Source organism: Borostomias antarcticus (assembly GCF_949987555.1).
Source record: "Borostomias antarcticus genome assembly, chromosome: 3".
In the NCBI taxonomy this organism is placed as follows: Eukaryota; Metazoa; Chordata; class Actinopteri; order Stomiiformes; family Stomiidae; genus Borostomias; species Borostomias antarcticus.
This window is the reverse complement of record NC_140236.1, coordinates 20362560-20384175: the sequence shown is the minus strand read 5'-3', so window position 1 is coordinate 20384175 and position 21616 is coordinate 20362560. Positions and strand designations below refer to the sequence as shown.

General features: G+C 44.9%; 1 protein-coding gene across 1 annotated transcript in view; it reads right to left on the bottom strand.

Moving 5' to 3' along the window:
- Window positions 1-11625: 11625 nt before the first annotated feature.
- The window catches only part of snx21 (sorting nexin family member 21), a 35511-nt gene continuing 25520 nt past the window's right edge, over window positions 11626-21616 (bottom strand). The window contains exons 3-4 of the mRNA XM_084461621.1: window positions 17485-17657; window positions 11626-14235 (exon numbers count right to left, since the gene is read on the bottom strand). Coding sequence (XP_084317747.1) covers window positions 13519-14235; window positions 17485-17657 — 890 coding nt within the window. The 3' untranslated portion in view covers window positions 11626-13518. The remainder of the gene's footprint in view (window positions 14236-17484; window positions 17658-21616) is intronic.

Here is a 21616-nt window from a genome sequence, read left to right as displayed (position 1 = left end):
AGCAGTTTGTGTACCCATAGTAGTTAAACAATAGTGAGACTGAGAGCTGCTGTTTGGGTAGTCTTTATACCCTCCTCAGTATGGTGCAGTAAAGAACATTGCTGTGTGTGTGTGTGTGTGTGTGTGTGTGTGTTTGTGTGTGCGTGTGTTTTCAGAGCCCTCTCTGTCAGAGGAAGTAGGCAGACAGTGTTTTGCCAGGTGGAGCAGGAGGGAGCGCTGGTCTAGTGTGACTGTACAGTAGTGATGTATTTATGCCTAGTGACCATCTCCACGTCTGCTCCTGTAGGCCTGTGTGTGCTCACCAGCTGTGTGTGTGTGTGTGTGTGTGTGTGTGTGTGTGTGTGTGTGTGTGTGTGTGTAAACTGAAGAGCATGCTGTGTGGTTGGACAGGCACAAGTTATGCAAAACCCCTCTAATGCACAGAATGAATCAAAGATTACCACAAATCATTATTTTCATTTAATTTCTTACTTTATGAACTTGAAAAGTTGTAAAGATAGACACAGGACTTGATGATCATAATGAAAACAATAGAAACCGTCCTGCACACTCTTTTACTCCAATGTTTACCTTTACTACACATCTTTCCAAGCCTCTGCTCTTCGTCAGGTCATCTCACAAGTGTGTGCCACACCCATATAAACAGACACCCACAGGTCACCTCATCAGAAGTGGTCATCTATACAGTAGATCCAGAAAGAGTCCCACTGAACAGTGCATTGCGACTGGGCTCTTGGGGGTCAGAGGAGATAGAATTTTAATATTGTGAAAAAGTCCATTATTTTCCGTAATTAATTCAAACAGTGAAACTTTCGTGTATTCTAGATCCTTATTGAAATCAGATAATACTGTAGGGTAGGCCTATCTACGTAAGAGGGGAAAAAAGAAGATAATGTTTCCAACCAGGAATATCAATAATAACCCGAGATGAGAGAATGGCAGGACAATGAACCATCAACATGCACTGCATCTGATTTAGGTTAAACAGTGGCTCTACTTACAGGCCACATTTAAAGGCTTAATAAAGGAATAAGGAACATCTTTAACGTTAGTCCGTTTAAACATTATAGTCGGTATTACCTGTAATGCTCCTCCATTATCCAGGTCACTTTGGCCCGCAACACTGCTACTTCTTGCTCCAGGCTTGTAATGTTGTTGGAATAGGTCGAGGGGGCTGTCTCCATCTCAGAAATTGAGGAAGTGTGTTTTGCTACAAAGGTTGTAACTGCCTCAAGAGATGAGTGAATCGGGACGAGGGCCGTGTTCAGCGAGATGTGCTTTTCTCCGTGCTTTTCCTGGATTTTCCAAGTTCAGTGACCAGAGTTACAAAGTAAGAGTAGCAAACTTGGCCGGGAGTGTGTCTATGTTCCCACAGCCCAATGGTCCCACAGCTCTATGGTCCCACAGCCCAATGGTCCCACAGCCTTAGTAAGTCTTAGTAATGTGGGACCAATGGGCTGTGGGACCATTGGGCTGTGGGACCATTGGGCCTAATTTTGAAGAAAGAAAAAGTCATAGTGATGTGGGACCAATGGGCTGTGGGACCATTGGGCTGTGGGAACATAGAGCTGACCCCACTCGGCCATGTTGCCAATGTTAGCTTCGTTGCCAGAATAGTTTTGCCTCCGTTGTGCTCAAGTTCATTTTCTACTCATTCTTGTGCAAGTTCAACATGCTGATAGTCAACACAACTGTTGCATAAAATATCAACTTAAATGATAGACTTAATGAACAAGTAAAATGGAAATTGTACTGGAGACCACGCAGGGTGCGATATGTGAGAAAAAAAACGGGGGGGTTATGTGTGATTGATTGGCCACAGATTGAGCACAGCCACAGTTACTCTGCTATTCATGGCGCGTTCCAGGCAACCCGTAACCCGTGTTTTTTCAACCTTCTACTCGTAAAAATGCACTGGAATGGCAGTGAAACCCGTAACTTCCCACCCGTGAACTCGTACCAGATCAATGTACTCCCAGTTGCGCTCTCTGACGTCACACAGCCCTCTAAACAAGATGGCAGCCCACATGGGTACAAAGATAACTTTAGGGCAACGTAAAGTAAATTTGTATGTTGTAATAAAAAAAATACAAACGATTATGCACTACAATCTGCTACTGTATGTGTATTTAATGATGCCCAAATATGTTGATGACAAGAGATAGCTAGTGCTAGCTAGCACTAGATAGCTAACATTAAGGTAAACCTGAACTTGACCATGCAAACGGTGAAAAGTCGATGATGTCAATAAATAAAATGTAACGTACGATTTCTTAGCATAGCGAAATTAGGCATATAATGTTTAGTTTGCCAGCTCTGACAGTGTGCCAAATCTCAAGCTTTTGCCATATTGGCTTGTTTTTATTTATCCAGAATTCCACGCACTCAGACAGTTTGCCTGGAACGCTATGAAGTGTGAGTCGTGACTTGAAGTCGTAACTTACGGGCTCAAAATCCTATCTGGAACGCGGCATCAGAAGACAAGCCAAAAAACATTTCAAACCCCAGCCAGTTTGTCACTCATGAAGATGATAGATATATACATACATACATGATAGATATATACATACTGCCACATGCCTCGTGTGATTTAAGTTTGTTATTTTGTAGAACTTAAGAAGTTTTATTAGAAGATCAAGCGAAGGTCAAACTGCTAGCTTCTCACTTGGCTCAACAAGAACATGATCTTCCCTTAGTGTCTATGGTTGTGAGCTCAAGGGACATACGAGGGCAAAGACCACAAATTGTCACGTCTCGTGGCAAAAAAAGTGTCTGACCTCTGGAAGGCCACACCTCCTAGCGGCGGTAGCATCTCTGGTGAATTCACACCGGAGGAGTTCACTGCTGCCCTCCAGCATGTTAAGCCAGGGCCTGATTTTATCTGCCTTGACCTTACTGCTCCATGCCGCGCCTGCCTTGAAGTCCTGGTTAAGAGCGTTCCTCTCTTCCTGCTTGCGCCAACTCAAGATCCCCAAAATCTGGAGAAGAGCCCTAGTTGTCGCAATCCCTAAGCCTGAAGGGGACCCTAAGAGTTATCGCCCCATCTCTCTGTTATGTACCCCCTTCAAGATCCTCGAGCGTCTCATCTACGCCCGCGTCAAACCAATCATCAACCCGCTGCTCCCACAGGAGCAGGCCGAGTTCCCACGTGGGAGATCGACCATAGATCAAGTCACTCTGATGACTCAAGACATCGAGGACAGCTTTTCAGCTAAAAAGAAGGCCGGAGCTATCTTTAATGACCTGATGGCACATGGTCAGCATGATCATGGAGCTTATCCGAAACCGCAGCTTCACCCTCACGACCCGTAGCAGACAGCGAAGCACGTTGCAACACCTTAAGAACGGCGTCCCCCAGGGATCTGTCCTGGCCCCTGTCCTTTATAACATCTACACTAACGACCTGCTGAACAGTCTCCAGGAAGTATGCCTACGCAGACGACCTTGCGCTGGTGTACTTCGCTGGAGACTGGCAGGCCGTGGAGGAGACACTGAGCCAGGACATGCAGACACTAGCGGTATACCTCCGGAAATGGAGATGGAAGCTCAGTGAGGCAAAGACGGTGTCGGCGGCCTTCCACCTCAACAACAAGGAAGCCAAACGTGAACTCCGAGTGCACATTGATGAAACACTCCTGCCATGCTGCGCCGAACTAACCTATCTCGGCGTGACTCTGGACAGGTCGCCCACGGTCAGCCGACATGTCGAGTCACTGCACAAGAAGTTAACAGCTCATGTGGTGTTGATGAGGCAGCTGGGGCGCCAGCGCAAAAACACTGCGTACGGCAGCCCTAGCCCTGGTCTACTCGACCAGTGAATACTGCACACCGGTGTGGTGTCACAGCGCTCACACTCACCTCATCGATCCGAAACCTTGCACATCGTGACAGGATGCCTGCGTCCCACTCCTGTGGACAACCTTCCCATCCTTGCAGGCATCCAGCCCGCTGGCCTCTGCCGCACAGGAACCACAGCACATCTCGCCTGCTGGGCCGTGGAGCCCAACCACCTGCTCCACGACAGGCTCATTGCAACAGCGGAGCCTCCCCGGCGTCTCAAGTCGAGACACTTTTTTGTGCCTGCCGCACGGGATCTCCTGCAGCAATGCAGAGATCTTAACATCAGTGAGGCAGGATGGGTGGACCACACCTGGTGTGCGGAGTGGGAGGGAAACACCTCCATACTCTGTGATTTTATCCTGGCCGCCGGTCCTTCCCTTACCGGGATGGACTTACCCAGACCGGTGTGGGTGAGGCTTAATCGCCTCCGGACCGGCGTCGGACGCTTCCGCTCATCAATGCACAGATGGGGCTTGGTTTCCTGTGCAGCGTGCGAATGTGGCGCTGAGGAACAAACCGCAGACCATGTCATCCAGGACTGTCCAACATAACGGACACCCAACGGAATGCATGACCTGATGGTTGGGGATGACGAAATGGTGTCATGGCTCCTGGAGGTGTGCCCGGATATATAGCCTGGGTAACCCCTCACCAAGGCTCGGGTGGTAAAAGGATAGCCCCTTGGCCCCGAGCCTGGGGGGGAGAGGAGAAACAACTTGACCCAAACGAAGAAAAAGAAGTTCAAGCTCCAGATGATGCAGAATAAACATATAGGCATTGTACTGTTTGGATTTCAGACACATGCTTTTAAAGATATTTTTTAATGTACAAAGTTTTAAATAATTAGGGTCCGGGCAGAGACCCTCGTGTAGGCTATTTGTCATTTGTCTCCTTCCTCTTCCTCCTCAAAATGCCACAAAAAAGTGGAGTAAGTTAAAGAGCCCCTAACTCCCTATACACTACCCTTACTCCACTAGGCTACTGCTTTCTAGGGTATAGGCCGCCATCCAGTGACCTAAAGATGTCGGCTAACCACAATAATTGTGAGAGGATAATAGCCTGTAATACACAGGCTACATGTAAACTATTATATAGCCTATTCTAAGTGCTCTCATAGTCGTGGATGTTATAGCGCAGGCAGGCTACATTACTCGCTATCACTATGCCATTCTGAGGTAGGCTATTGCTGTTAATATAAAAAATACGGTCACTTTTTTGTAATAATCTGCTCCTCTTGTGCTATTCTGGTCTTTGCTGAGTGGTAGAAAACGCAAGCCTATAGCCTACACTCGGTTTTGTCAAGAGCGCGGATCCAACTAGGCTAACTGAAAATAAGCTGCACCGAACTCGCATTCACGCAAAGGGCAGTCTGATCACAATTTGCAAAAATGCGAAGGGTCTGGAAACTCACAGTTGCTTTCTGATTCCCAAGGGGCGTTACCAATGGGCTTAGATCAAAAGGCCTCTGGACGCAATTGGATAGACCTACAACCAATCAGCGAAAATGCCTCTACGGCGCTCCTCTATTGCGTCGTTGTGATTGGCACGAACAAATCTCTGTTGGAGCGGATTCAGTTAGAAAAGCTGGATATCGAGACTCATCTGAGGAGTGAAATAGACTGTGAGCTCGCAAGATCAGGCTGGCGACAGCAGGCTAATCGGATTCTGCCAGGAGTCGGAAGTAGGTGAATTCCTGATTGCGCTCAGCATTGTTGATCTATATTGAAGGAATTGTGCCATCTGTGGGCGATTTTGAGATTGTGTTATTTTTTGCCATGATAATAGGACTGAAAGTTGTTATATCGTGACAGTCCTACTCCCCCCCCACTCCGTTGTTGCCTCCAGAAGTTCAAACAATGCAAATGCAGCAGGACATTTCTGAATGATTAGTTAACAAAAAAAAACTTTAAAAAAACAACAAATCTATAGCTCATTCAGTTGGTTGGTTGGACCACAAAAATGAAGTCTGTCTGCAGGTGTGCACTGCCCATGCGCGTACGCACGTGGGCGCAGCCATTGTGAATTCATGGGGGGCGGGACACGTGAGTCACAAATGTGAATGGTTTGTTGAATCACATTTGGCTGATCACAAAACCGACTGGGTCTTCTTATTTCACAGTTTGTATGTTAGTAGGTCCATCAGAGAACCTGTATGTGCACAAGCACACTGAGTTTTTCATAATAGGGGGGCTTTAATCAATTTTAGCAGTGATTTGGATCAAACAACAATACATTTAATATTTGAAATGTTTGTCACTTTATCACACATAGCATACACATATGTATTTTGGGGTCGGGGGCAAGATTAGTGATGCAATTGTATTTATGTGTGCATGTACTGTATGTAAAAGCGTTTGTATAAATGGATATTTTTAACATGGACCCCAGGAAGAGTAGCTGTTGCTTTGGTAACAACTAATGGGGATCCAAATAAACAATGAACACATCAATGATAACAGATAAAACTGAGGAGAACATTGATATTGAACTGTAGTGTATCTCTACTGTAATGGCAGTGAACTGTGCTGAATGTGACCAAATAAAATAAAACTGATGAAATAAAATTACATGGGTACAGCGCAAATTGGCATGTCAGTGTTTACTGTACATATGTGGCATGACAATCTCTGATATGTGGCATGACTTGATATGTGGCAAGTCGGCATCTGTGGCTCAGGAGGTAGAACAGGTGGTCTAATGACTAGCGTCGACGGTTCGAATCCCGGCTCCTGACCACATGTTGAAGTGTCCTTGGACAAAGACACTGAACCCCAAATTGCTCCCAGTGAGCAGGCTAGCACCTTGCATTGCAGCCTCCGCCATAAGTGTGTGAATGGGTGAATGAGAGGCCATTGGTGTGTGAACGTGTGTGTGAATGGGTGAATGAGAGGCCATTGTAAAGCTATATAAGTGCAGTCCATTTACCATCAGTTTATTTACAATGAAAAGCTATTTGCCCAGCTCCAGCTCCTTGGTGAATAGCGCCATGCTTTGGTCAACCCACCCACCCCCTGCCTCTCCTCCTCATGTCTCTCCTCATCATGTCTCTCCTCCCCATGTCTCTCCTCCACCTGTCTCCCAGTCTCTCCTCATGTTTCTCCTTCCCCTGTCTCTCCCCCTCATGTCTGTCCTCTACCAGTCTCTCCTCCCCCTGCCTCTCCTCCTTATGTCTCTCCTCCTGTCTCTCCTCCCCCTGTCTCTCCTCCTCATGTCTCTCATCCACTTGTCTCTCCTCCCCGTCTTTCCTCCTCATGTCTCTCCTCCACCTGTCTCTCCTCCTGTCTCTCCTCCTCATGTCTCTCCTCCTCATGTCTCTCCTCCACCTGTCTCTCCTCCTCATGTCTCTCCTCCTCATGTCTGATGAATCTAGGGAGAAATGTCTGTATAACATCTACAGAGTCTTACTGCTATGTATTTGATTTAATGTGTTTGTTTGTTTTCACGTGGACACTGTGTAGTCGATAGAGTGAGGGAGACAGCTGCTGCTGTGGCCATTCGGGGTAGTGGGTGTCAAGAGGTCACACTTAGGCCACAGGGGGGGCCTCTCCTCGGGGGTATTAATGACACATCTCTATGGGACACGGTAAACAGACACAACCCAGACTGACAACCATTGGTGATTGAGACCATGTTAGAGTGACAGGCAACACATCTGTGGTAGTATGGTCACTCCTCGACCAATCTGGATTCACTAGGCCCTAATCAGGCAAGCCTAGGCGTGGGGGGTGGAGCGAGAGAGCACTATTTAACGTCTCAACCAAACCTTGATACTTCGATTTGGAAACGGCAAGCAACTCGGCCAGACAGACTGATTTCACCGCTCCCAGCAGGCAGATACGCTGATAACACCAGGCGGGGAGGGAAGTCTAAGGCCTTGACTTCGCGCCGCAGCCAGCAGAGAAGCAGGGAGAGAGAGAGACTAGAGAAACATCCCAGTGTTCCATGTGATCGTATCTCTGTACAATAAATCTGTCATCTGTCGCCAATTCCAATCCTGCGTTGGGTGATTTCATCAATGACTATCACAACAAGAAAGGCTATTAACATTGTGGTTCATAATTAGATCGTGCTGCAACTCTTATTAAAGGAATAGTAAAGGGAAAATGCATGTCTAGCCCTGTTTTAGGGTTACTGGTGATCATATACAATGATTCAGATCAAAACGTTGACAAAGCTAGCATTTTCGAGAAAGTTGATAATTGCTCTACCACTGTTTTGGTCATACAATGGATGTGGATGGGCATCTTGAAAAATCATTCAAAAACATGTTAAACTCTCGATTTCAAAGACAAGAAACTCACCTAGGTGTTAATTGGCGTTCTGGCATATAATTCGCCATAAAGTAAGATTCTAGTTCATCTGGAAATGCTTTTTTAAAATATTTAGCATCAAACTATTTAGTCGCAGCACTTACGTGTGTAAACTTCCGCTTTAACTGATTCCGATATTCGCAATGCCTTGATCTCGCGGTAGGCGACGTCCGTGGATTCCGCTCAGCTTCCTTATTTGAAAAGCTAGCCGCAACAACAAGACAGGCTCGTGCGAAGCATTTGTTTGGGATCTCAACAATAGCTATTGTTCCGTTTCCAATTGTGGCAAAATCCGTTCATCTGTAACTTGTCATAGACTTCCATACAACGATTCCGCAAGATTGAAGTTGTGGCTAGAATCTCTTTATTTGGACGTAAACACACCTGTGGATATTCTTCGGGTCATAGATCACCGTGTGTGCGCTTTGCATTTTGAGGACAAATGTTATAAGCCTAGGCTATTCTCAAAGAAATCTCCCAAAATGGTCTTCCTCAAACGTGATGCTGTTCCGACTTTACATAGAGGAACGACAGAAGACGAACGAGTGGAAGAACTTGAGGTAAGTTCTTATTGCCAGCTGTGTGTGTGTTGAAGCATAATAATCCCTTTGCTAAGACTAACTTTCGAAAAATAGAATTGTAAGAAGTGGTCTTACATCATGAAATTATCAAAACTAGATTTATTCGCTCGGACATAAATACTAGTGGTAAAAGCAGGACTCACTTTCAACAGGAGTCAGACTCATGGACGAAAGGTTTGCCATGTCAGCTGTTAGCAACAGGTCCCACTCGGTACAGCACAAACTATAGCGACAGCCTCATCGACCGTCTCTGGCTCTGCGGTTCGGCGAGCCTCCATCTCTTCCATTTGCTGTTCCATTTGCTGCTCTAGTTCTTCCTCACTATATTCAGGCTCCAAACGATAAGCGCTGCCGTCAAAGTCTAATTCCTTGCGATCAAATTCATACTCTTCTAGATCAACCATTTTGATAAGCGTTTTCTGAACTGTAGCCTAGGGCTTCCTTGTCTGTGAGCTAAAGAGTAGCGTGAGCAGTGAGCAAACTAGCTAGCCTAGCTAACATAAACAATAGCTACTGTAAGTAGTTCCACTTCCTGAATCACCTCTGCGGATTGATCTACACATCTACTGTACAACGGTCGCATCAATACAAGTCAATGGATTTCATAAAATGATCAATAAAACCCTACAGGATTCTTACTTTGCGGCGAATTTGATGTCAGAACACCAACGAACACCAATTACACCCTCGGTGAGCTTCTTGTCTTTGAAATCGAGGGTTTAACATGTTTTTGAATGATTTTTCAAGATGCCCATCATCATCCATTTTATGGACAAAACGGTGGTAGAGCAATTATCAACTTTCTCGAAAATGCTAGCTTTGTCAACGTTTTGATCTGAATCATTGTATATGTTCACAAGGAACCCTAAAACAGGGCTAAACATGCATTTTCCCTTTACTATTCCTTTAAAGCTTACAAAAAATTATACAACGCAGAGCAACAAGGAAGACCTCAAAAGCCAACATGTCTCTCCTCCCCCTGTCTCCTCCTCATGTCTCTCCTCCACCTGTCTCTCCTCCTCATGTCTCTCCTTCACCTGTCACATCTCCCCTAGTCTCTCCTCCACCTTTCTCTCCTCCTCATGTCTCTCCTCCACCTGTCTCTCCTCCACGTCTCTCCTCCTCATGTATCTCCTCCACCTGTCACATCTCCCCTTGTCTCTCCTCCACCTTTCCTCCTCATGTCTCTCCTCCACCTGTCTCTCTGATAAATTAAGATAGGTCTTGTCGCCTGGACACATCATGCTTCCAATGCTAGTCCAGCACAATAAGAGCAGGATAGCCAGTTAGCTCATGAGCTCACAACAACTAGCAGCAGCTTCCATAACATTAATGGTAGCGGTCAGTGGCTAAAGCAGTTACATTGATGATTCCTGTAACGTTAGCTATTTTGCTGCAATTGGTTCAACTTCTGCTTCTGGACAAAGGTAAGAGATAAAAAGATTGGAGTGAAAAGATGAACGTGTGGAGGTTTGAGGTATAGTCCCATAAAGTCATCCCCACCGGGGCCTTGAACCCCCATCTCCGGGGTGGGAGTCCTATGCTCTCACCACTACTCTACTTGTGCAGTGGAGATTGGCAGGTTGATTTTGGTGTCCGTCTTTATTTTGGTGTGCTGGGACTACTGCCTCTTATGGTGCCAACAGAGAAATGCAGGTCAACATTGACCGGAGGGAGGGAGGGAGTGATAACCGGACAAACGCTATTCTAGGTGCGCTGGCTTACAGCCATGCACAAAAAAACACTGCCTCTTGTGGTAGCAACATAGAGTTGCAGGTCAACAACACGATGGGGGAAGGGAGGAAGGGAAGGAGGGAGGGAGAGAGTGACAACCAGACATTTGCTATCTTTGGTCCGCTGGCTTACAGCCACGCACAAAAAAAATGGTCAAATGGTAGAATAAGGATGCCCGCACAGTTTCTATGGCCTCAAGGTGCTTTAATAAAGTACATTCGACAGGTACCTGACCAAGACGGTGTAGGTCGAAACGTAGTATATTAAAGCACCTTGGGAGCATAGAAACAGTGTGCAGATATCCTTCTTCTACTATTTCACCACATCGCTCTTAACATATACGCCACATAAACACTGAGTTGCCAGAGCACAATGTTGACCAAGTTTACAATTTCACCAATAAAGTATGTTCATGTCCAAACTGTTTGCATATGAACGGGCTCACGCTGTCAGTCACTTTGATTTCTAAATGTTTTGATACATCACACTCATGGCTTTTCTCCTGGGTGAACGCCAAGTAAAGCTGCAATTATTATTTTCCTTTACAAAAGTCATTATACTACAAGGCTGGAGAGGTTATCATGTATTCATATTGACCATTAACATTCTGGGACCACTAATGTTTGACCACCATACAGCAGGTGTTACCAAAATGTGGTTTGGCCTCTGGACTACATGTGCATTGCAGTGGGATTGCATAGCTTGTGAATGAAACGGTTAACTGTAACTTTATGCTAATGTCTGTGTACAGATACAACATATTGGAGAAAGACCATTGGTTTCCAAAAATATTGTCCATAAGTCAGAATAAATTATATATGCACACTGTAAATAAAGCCAAATTGACTAGTTGTTTTGTATATTTTTCGTTCAGTAATATGAAAGGTTTATGTGTGTTTGGTAGCCGATATGTGATAATAACCCCTGGCACCAATGGGGAGCGGAGAACTGTGTTTGCAGCAGAGAAAATCAGCTAGTATCACACACTCAACAAACTCAACTTATACCCCATTGTTTTCCAGGTGGGTGGGCTCCAGTTTACCACTCCTGTCAACTGGGAATCAGTCTGCATTGTAAACCACTCATAAAAACAGCAGGACAGTGCATGTTTAAATTGGTTTATTCAACAAAATACATTCCTTATGACTTTAGAAAGCTCTACATACTGCAGGTTTATAAATCCTGACCTGTCTCAGAAAGGACCTGTTGGATAGCACATGGGACTGATGTCAGTCTAGAGTTCATTATAGAGACAGAAGGTGAAGTAGGAGATGGGCACTTGCCCTTTCAGAAATGAGTCACACTCAAATGTTCTCAGCTGCTAAGAGACCAACCACTTTTAAGAGACCAAGGTTTCAGCAGTGAGCCTTCATGTGCAACTTCTTCTTTCTTTTTGTTCCTGTTGATGTTTCTTTAGTCTGCACCTCTGACAGTTTAGGGTGCTCCACTCTGCATGCTTTCTCTCTGTCTCTCTCTCACACGCACACACACACGTACGCGCACACGCGCACACACACACACACACACACACACACACACGCTTAGCGTTGACAAAGACTCCAGTCAGTCTTGAAACTCAGTCTTTAAAGGGGCACAGTCACACTGTCAGTTGATATTTGGTATAAATGCTTAAATTCTGTGTGCCTTTGTAAAATCACTGTCAGTGTAGCCATTTCCTTTACATGGGAAATACTGCGGAAAAACTTCAGTGTGACTGTGCCCCATTAAGGCAATACTGTCACTTACACACAACTAAAAGGTCAGGAGACCTGGGAGGGACCACACAAAATCAGTTCCCTTTTAAAAGTTTAAAAGTGGTCAAATTAAAACACCAGGTAGGCATTGAGAATCTTCCCTACAGCCGTTTAGAACACCTGGCTGTAAACTAAATCCGCTCTTCCCGGAGTTGTTTGGTAAACAGCCCTGCTCTATCCTGGCCTGGTCACTAGTAAACACAGCCCTGCTCCCCCTGGCCTGGTCATTAGGAAACACAGCCTTGCTCCTCCCTGGCCTGGTCACTAGTGAACACAGCCTTGCTCAGCCCTGGCCTGGTCTCTAGTGAACACAGCCTTGCTCCGCCCTGGCCTGGTCACTAGTAAACAGCTCTTCCCTGACCTGGTCACTAGTAAATGGCCCTGGTCTGGTCACTAGTAAACAGCTCTTCCCTGGCCTGGTCACTAGTAAACGGCCCTGGCCTGGTCACTAGTAAACAGCTCTGTTCCTGGCCTGGTCACTAGTAAACAGCTCTTCCCTGGCCTGGTCACTAGTAAACAGCTCTCCCTGGCCTGGTCACTAGTGAACACAGCCTTGCTCAGCCCTGGCCTGGTCTCTAGTGAACACAGCCTTGCTCCTCCCTGGCCTGGTCACTAGTAAACAGCTCTTCCCTGACCTGGTCACTAGTAAACGGCCCTGGTCTGGTCACTAGTAAACAGCTCTTCCCTGGCCTGGTCACTAGTAAACGGCCCTGGCCTGGTCACTAGTAAACAGCTCTGTTCCTGGCCTGGTCACTAGTAAACAGCTCTTCCCTGGCCTGGTCACTAGTAAACAGCTCTCCCTGGCCTGGTCACTAGTAAACAGCTCTTCCCTGGCCTGGTCACTAGTAAACAGCTCTCCCTGGCCTGGTCACTAGTAAACAACTCTTCCCTTGCCTGGTCATTAGTAAACAATCAGACAACTCATGCGAGGTGATTGCTCTGTCTTCAGTATTCCAACAACCAAACTTGTCCTATAAAAATGTTTCTCTTCGAGAGCCTATTCCCTTTTTAAAATCCATTGTTTCACCAGCCATCCAAACCGCTCATTGTAATGTTGAGTCATTGATTAGTTTGTTGATTAGTTATATTCTTAACAGTCAGCCTTTCCTAATTTGGAAAATATGGACATGTAGTTTGTTTCTGAACCACTTAGCATTGAATGAACACACACTTTTCACAGCAGCAACCCCACAAGACAAAGTGACTTGTCTACAGGACAATACAGTCCACACACACTCACACAACCTAAATATACAGTCTCAAGTCTTGATTAGATGGTCCAAGGCATTTGGGGCTATTCTAGGGGTCTTGGTCCGTCTCCAGAAGGCTCTCCTTGACCAGGTACTCCTGCAGGCTGGGCTGTCCGGCGGGGTCAACCCCGGCCTCCTGGAGCTGCTGCAGCAGAGCCTCCCAGCGCCGCTTGTCTCGAGATAGCTTCCAGGACAGACGCACGGTGGTCTGCAGCAGAGTCATCAGCAGGGGGTGGAGCTTCCCTGGCTGCACCTCCTCTGTGGGAGGGGCCAGCTCCTGGAGGGCCAGGTCACAGTGCTCTACCGCCTCCTCCAGTTGCTCCACGGCCTGGAAACAGCACACCAGCCCCAGCAGTGTGAACAGCCAGTGGGAGGCCAGATGGCCTGGCCGGCCCAGCTTCTCCTGCAGCCGGCGGGCATTGAGAAGTGGTCCCAGGGCCTCCTGGTGCTGCCCCACCCTGACCAGGCCCTGCCCCGCCCGCAGGTCCCCCAGGTAGAAGAACTCTCTCAGGCAGGGCACCCCCTGCAGGCCTGGCAGGGAGTGCAGGTGACTCAGGTACTGCTCAAAGGCTTGGCTGCGCTTGGCAATGGTTTCTGCAGCGAAGTTCTTACGCAGTTTCTTGCGGGGGAAGCAGACGCGGTGCATCTCGTCCCCGTGGCGACGGCGCAGCCGGGCATGCAGACGCTCGAAGTCAGAGTACCGGCGCGAGATGACAGCCGGCGTCTTGTCGAACAATCCTGATTGGATGACGTGGATGGTGTACAGCTGGGGGAGTGGAGTTAACACATGACACATTAGCACATGATTCAGTTTTACACTAAAACACTAGTAATAAATTTACTTCAGAAAGTAATTTGACAAGTGCTTTCAGAACAGGTATTAGTGGGCCTAATGTAGACCTATGTTTTGCATAGCATACTTTTAGACCTCTATTTCATAACACATACAACTGCCTTTCAATAATGTTTTCATGCACTGCATTACCATTTAAAAGAACTTACAACCTAAACTGTCTTGTTTCAATATTCAACACAGGCCTGAATTGCTGTACTTTTTTCCTACACAGCTTCCTATAAACAAATTAATTTTCCTCCTTCTAAATGGTAGGACAATGGTCCTCATTCCTGAATGCAGTTAAGAAAATTCTTCTTAACTCATCTTATGACGTTCCCGCGAAAATCCTAGCATTACTGAATGTTTTTTCATCTGGGACTCGTTCTTAGCCAATAACGATTTCTGAATGCTGAAAAAGCCAAATGAGTGCGGGCAAGGGCTGAATTTGTGAGAAAATGTGTGACTGCATTCACATCAATTCTACAGACATCACAGGATTAAAATACTTACAAATATTATTGTAGTTATTATTATTATTCTATCATTTTCCATTACATTTCACAATAGGCTAAAGCACACCCCATTGTGCAAAAGACATGATTTCAAGCTCTATAGCTGTCATATGAGTAGACCTATTTTAGACCAAGCACTAAAAACAATGAATAAACATATACAATGAAAGCACTGAATATTTTACAATGCAACATCTGCAAATATGGAAAGTGCACCAGAGAGAAGTAGGCCTACAAAGACTACAAGATACGCTTTATTTATTTCAGCTGTTGTAGTGCAGTCTTACGTGGCTTCTCAACTTCAACCGCGAATTTGTTGTGTTAATACGGCTACTAGCCTATGGTGAGAGAATTCCCACTTCCTCACATCTACCCTAAACTGACAGGCCTCTACCGTTCATCATCGCTCTGTCACTGCTCCCTCCACCCATCACACACATCCAGGGCTCTAAGCTAACATTTTTCACTAGGAGCACATGTGCTACTAAATGAAAAAAATTAGGAGCACAGAAAGAAATTTAGGAGTGCAACGAAAAATGTGAAATAACACATTTTTATTAGCAACACACACATTAGGCCTACTGCCAACAACAACAAACAATAACCTGCTCACCATAGGCGCTCTCATCCTCTCCTACTATACTATTCCCACACACTTCATCAGGTGCATTGGTCCTAATGAAGACTATACTATTCCCACACACTTCATCATGTGCCTTGGTCCTATGTGAAGACTATAGCCTACTATCCCCACACACTTCATCATATGCATTGGTCCTAATGAAGACTATACTATTCCCACACACTTCATCATGTGCATTGGTCCTAATGAAGACTATAGCCTACTATTCCCACACACTTCATCAGGTGCATTGGTCCTAATGAAGACTACACTATTCCCACACACTTCATCATGTGCCTTGGTCCTAATGAAGACTATAGCCTACTATCCCCACACACTTCATCATATGCATTGGTCCTAATGAAGACTATAGCCTACTATCCCCACACACTTCATCAGGTGCATTGGTCCTAATGAAGACTATGGTCCAATCCCAATACCCTCCTTAGCCCTAGCCCTTGGCCCTACCCCTACATTTTACGTGTTCACGCGTAGGGTAGTGTGTCCCATTCCTTTTAGCTTCTAGGGCTAGGGAGCATATCGAGGGCTAGTGGACGTTCAAACAGCCCTCCAAAACAAGGGTTTTCAGATGCTGACTTGAAACCGAGGGGTAGATGAAAAAACACAATGCTTTGCAAACTTAGGCAGGGATATGAAACATAGCTGCCGGTGCCGTGAAAAAACGTGGGAAGAAAGCCCAATATCTTCGCAAATAATCATAAAAAAAAAAATTAAGATCTGTGGAAAAGCTTAGTTTAATGTTGATGCAAAGGAACATGTCATTGGATCGTTATGACACGCATTTCCGGGAAAAAAAAAACGCTTTTTACGATGTCAACGGCATTTCATTGTGTTTTGATGTGGACCCAGTAAGTTAGGCTACGGTGCAATGTTGAATCTAATCGAATCAATAGAACTTTGTGTTCGGCGTCTGCACAGTCGTTTTTGAGTGAGGGCAGCTGAGCTGTCATCGTGCGTCATCACGAGAGTTCTGCGCGTTGCAGGTTGCAGTCATGGGACTTTAATAAAAAATAAAATGAAGTTGTGGGACTTGTAGTTTTGTATACGGGTGCGCGAAACTTTGACTAGTTTGATCCAATTTGCATGGATTTATTTTAGGCAAAAAATGCGAGTGAAATAGTTGAAAACAGTACTCGCACAGTGTGCTCCTAAATGATTTTTTCTGATCGCACAAAACTATTTTTAGTCGCAAATGCGAGTAAAATGGTCGCACCTTAGACATCCCTAGTATGGTCCATGAAGGTGAGACGCTTTGTGTTCAGTTCTGGGAGTGACAGGTCTTTTGTCTGTTAGAAGTGTTTTTTCTTCAGCAGCGAGTGACAAGTTAATTACCAAATTAAATTACCAAAATGTGGATGGTTTTTAATATTATGGAATTAGACTGTTTTTCAACTGTGTTAATTCCGCGATTCCATCGGCATTCTTCTCAGCGCAGATGTTATCGGGCCCTAGATCTTCCTCCATCTTCCCCCACACTCGATCACTTCTGCCTGAACATCTGTGAGCTCTCAGCGGGACTGGGCAAGGCTACAGGGGGTCCCCAGGCTTTCCAGGGAAATCCAGAAAGGGAAGAGAAGATGACAGACATGGGACCGCAGGCTAGAGACTCAAGAGAAGATCACAGACATGGGACCGCAGGCTAGAGACTCAGAATAAATCTCATAAACCCTTGATTTTTTCTCCAATAACTGTGCGCCTCCTCTCCTTGCTTCCCCTCTGCTCCTCCACCCTTTAGTCTGAGGGCCCGACCCCCTCCTCCTGTTACATACTATGAAAGGGAGATGAGGAGAGATTCAAATTGTATTAATCATGTATATACAGTAGTACAGATGTGGAGGGAGGTGAGGAGAGATTCAGATTGTATTAATCATGTATATAGTACAGATGTGGAGAGAGGTGAGGAGAAAGAGGAGAGCACAGGTGCCAGGAGAGAAAAGGTCAGGAGAGGATGAAGGAAGAGAAGAAGCCAGGAGAGAGAGAAGCAAGAAGAGAGAGACAAGTTGAGAGCTTCCAGCTTTTACTCACCACATATTTGGAGGTTCCATCCTGGACAACGCAGGCATCAGTCACCTCGAACAGCAGCTGTCCCCCCTGCTGCCCTCCATGTCCCCCCAGACCCTGCAGGCTCCGCCGGCTCTCCTGCAGCTGCCTGGACAGGAAATCCGGTCCAGCTAGGGACATGCCGATGGGGCTGGCGTCTGCAGACGGGACAGAGGAACGGAGCATGCTCAGAAGGTGGAAGTGAACGCTGCTGGTCTGATACTGTGATCAGAGAACTGTGCTTGGGCTAGTGGAGGATGCTGGACAGAGTTCAAAATTAACATTTCCCACTGGTGGCACCGGTGCTAACAACTTTTATAGTTGGTGGCACCAGACATTATTTGGTCGCACCAATTGTTTTAACGTTGTACGTCCCCAAAAAAAGACCTGATTAATCGATGAATTGGATAAAAACAAATTAAAAATGTATACAGCTATATAGCCTAACAGATATGCTCCTAACAATGCAATTTCTCCTAGCTCACTCTGTATACAGCGGCCTAGTGTCTCACACTCTGACCCAAGTCTTTGTGACATTTCCTTTCCCTCCTCACAGGAAAGTAACAATCTACAGCTACTGCATACATGTTTTACAGTGAAGTGTGCGTAGGCCTATTCTATGGCACAGGGGCATCACATTGCCTTTTCAGCACAGTGAGGAATGAACTAGAGTCTAGACTAGGCCTATCACAGAGGGAGGTAGATGTAGATGATATTGCCGATACAGTTTAAACCAGTGCAATAGTGCCTGCGGTCTCCCATCATCAACTAAGGTAAAAGTAAGATAAAACTGGCAATTCAAGTAAAATATGCTAAAAGCCTTATCAGATAAATACACTTTAACTAGCAATTGGAAATGCATAGCAAGCTGCTACGACAGTCAGTGATTAATGAAGATAGCAGAGCACTAAGGTCCCATACTGTAGCCACAGAAGCTAGGTAGCTGGCTACGCACTGTTCTGCTAGGTCAACTACTTAGCTTTAGCTTGTAGAAGCTATCGTACACAACAGTCACTCTGGAACTGCAACCGTTATGAAACGCTACACAACTCAGTCTTAACGTTTAGTACTGAAGAGCATTGTATTGCAACCATTTCAAATACAAAATAACACCGAAACGATGACATTTGTTGCCATCTTTTTCAAGTCGAATTGTATACTTTTTTACTTGCACCAATGCAACTCCATTCAAATTTTATATTGCACTACCCCAAAAAAGGTGGCAGTTTTGAACCCTGCTGTATGTAGTGTTGGTAGGCAGTGTATGTACGAGGTATTGACTTGCTGCTGGTATTGTGTAGTGGGGGTGTAGGTAGTGTGTAGTGGGGATGTGGGTAGTGTGTACTGGGGGTGAAGGTAGTGTAGTGGGGTGTAGGTAGTGTGTAGTGGGGGTGTGGGTAGTGTGTACACTCAAATGATTTTTGGCCCTCAAATATTAAGCATACAATTTAAAATAAACATTTAAAATAAATATGTTATACATTTTATTCATACATATACATTAAAGGCAACATAAATTTGTTTAATCACGAATTAATCTGATTGAATCATATACAATCTATTTCATTATTCCAATGGATCCCGCAACCACGCATGATCCTCTTCAACCAGAACTAGCAACGTCCGACCTCGTGCTGGTGGACCGCAGGACTTCGTAAGCTTTGTCCGTTTCCATCCGTTGTTTAAAACTAATAGTTTAGTGCACCAGAAACTGATTATAGATGTCCACATGCTAATGGGTAATAGATTTGCCTTGAGTGAGTATGAATGTGTCCCTATTCTTATTCAAAGGCGAATAGTTACTACTAACGTTAGCTCTAGCAGACCAGCAAGCCAGGTCTGCAGTTTTGCAATAACCTGAGAAATAGTCGTTTAAAACATAAAAACATAAATATGTATTGCTTTCTCAACGGTAACGTTAAAACGCAGCCAAGTAGTCACTTGGTTTAGGTTGTGCCATGTAGGCGAACTTCTGCATTTTATAATGGTATGGAAGTGTTTTAGCTAGCTAGCTTTTGTATCCGTTTCCAACCGTTGTTTTATAGTGCATCCGAAACTGATTACAGATGCCCACACGGTTAATGAGTGATGATAGATTTGCTGTGACTGAATATTAACCTTTCACCATTTATATTTTCATTCAAATGCGCGCAAGCCAGCAGCGAGCTCGCAGCTCGACTTCGATTTCTCTAAGACCTAGCTAACAAGCTGGACAAGGTGAACCAATTCATTCCTTAGGTTATGCAATGATTTGTAGGGGAACTTTGCATGTTAAGCAAGCTAAATGACTTTCATGCCATGCTTATATGCATGATGGTTTACCAAAGCCTGTCTGAGTTAGCTAGCTATAGCTAAGTCAATGGGAACATTGTGCGCCTAAACACTTGCTGTTAGAAAGTTTAAGTCAACTAACTCATCAGTATTTCATAGCTGATTAGCTGATCTGGTAGAGCTACAGATGACTGATGTAACTATGGCATGATGTAATTATGTACTATTAGCCTGTATTGTAATTTTGGTCCATGTTTTTCTCTCAGCAGACATTCTCTTTTTGGACTGGGCATTCGAGGCATCTGGGGCAACCTCTTAGTTCTAGTAAGTATGAGTGATGGCATTCATTGGAGTCTTTTTTATTTTTATTATTTCTCTTCAAAATATGTTGATCTGCCTCTTGCACCCTTCTTTCTGTAGGTTTGTGAATGTGGGAGTGTGAAGTTTGTGGCATATCGGTATCAAGTAGGTATGAATTATTAAAACATTCTAAGCTTAAACATGGGCATTATGGTCAGAAGTATAGGCATCCATGTGTGTACACCAATTGTCCTTGCACATTCAAATCATGAAACAATCTATTGAGCCACATATACAGAACCCACAGCACTCAAGCATCTCCAAAGTCAGTTGGGCAATCCTAATTTTCTTGTAAATTGTGTGCATGTCACAAGCTTTCGAATGAGAGGGATTATTTCAGTCATATAAATGAACATTTACGAAACCACGAAACCGTCACTTGCATGTTTGAAGGATGTGTTTCGAACTAATATTTATAGTACATTCCATTCCCACAAAAATAGGAAACACACATATGTAGAACATGAAACTGCTTCAGATGGAGGTAGTGATGGCAATAATGTTGAAGATCTCCCCAAGTTAATAGAACAGAAAATTGCCTCCGTTTTATTGAAGCTGGAAAATATTTTACACATTCCAGCCACAGCTATTGATGAACTACTTCAGGAACTGCACTATTTGTTAAAGGTATAACATGGTCATTTTGACTTTTTTGAGTTTGTAAGTGCTATTTGCACAAGAGGACATTGAAGAAACACAATAAAAACATTAAATATATCCGTTTTGGATAAACTAAGCTTAAAGGACAATGCTCGTTTTTGACAACCTGGACCTTATTTACGACATATTATAAGACGTTTGACTCACCGAGATCACTTTGGTGTTGTTCGGAGGCATGTAGAAGAAATTGAAAATCCAGCGTGATTATCCATGTAATGGCGGTGGTCGGGGCACTTAGAATGCAGTTTCTAAAAATCTATTTTCTGCCGCGAAACGGTTGTTTTCATCAATCTGTCTTGATGAATCGCTAGTTGTGCTTACATAGAGCATAGGCAGAGCATAGGCCTGTTGTGGTTTTCTCATGCCATGATCTTTAGAAACGTCTTTCGAAACGAAATAGCTTCCTCACTTGCTCCAGCACACATTCGCACAGCGCGCAATCGTTGCTCCAGCACGCTGTGCGCATGCGTGCTGGAGCAAGTGAGGAAGCTATTTTGTGTCTAAAGCCGTTTCTAAAGATCATATTACAGAGGCATGTGAAAAACAACACAACAGGCCTATGCTCTATGTAAGCACAACTAGCTATTCATCAAGACAGATTGATGAAAACAACCGTTTCGCGGCAGAAACTGCATTCTAAGTGCCCCGACCACCGCCATTACATGGATATACTGGCTCGCGCTGGATTTTAAATTTCTTCTACATGCCTCCGAACTACACCAAAGTGATCTCGGTGAGTCAAACGTCTTATAATATGTCGTAAATAAGGTCCAGGTTGTCAAAAACGAGCATTGTCCTTTAACATTTTCAGTCCAATTTGACTCAG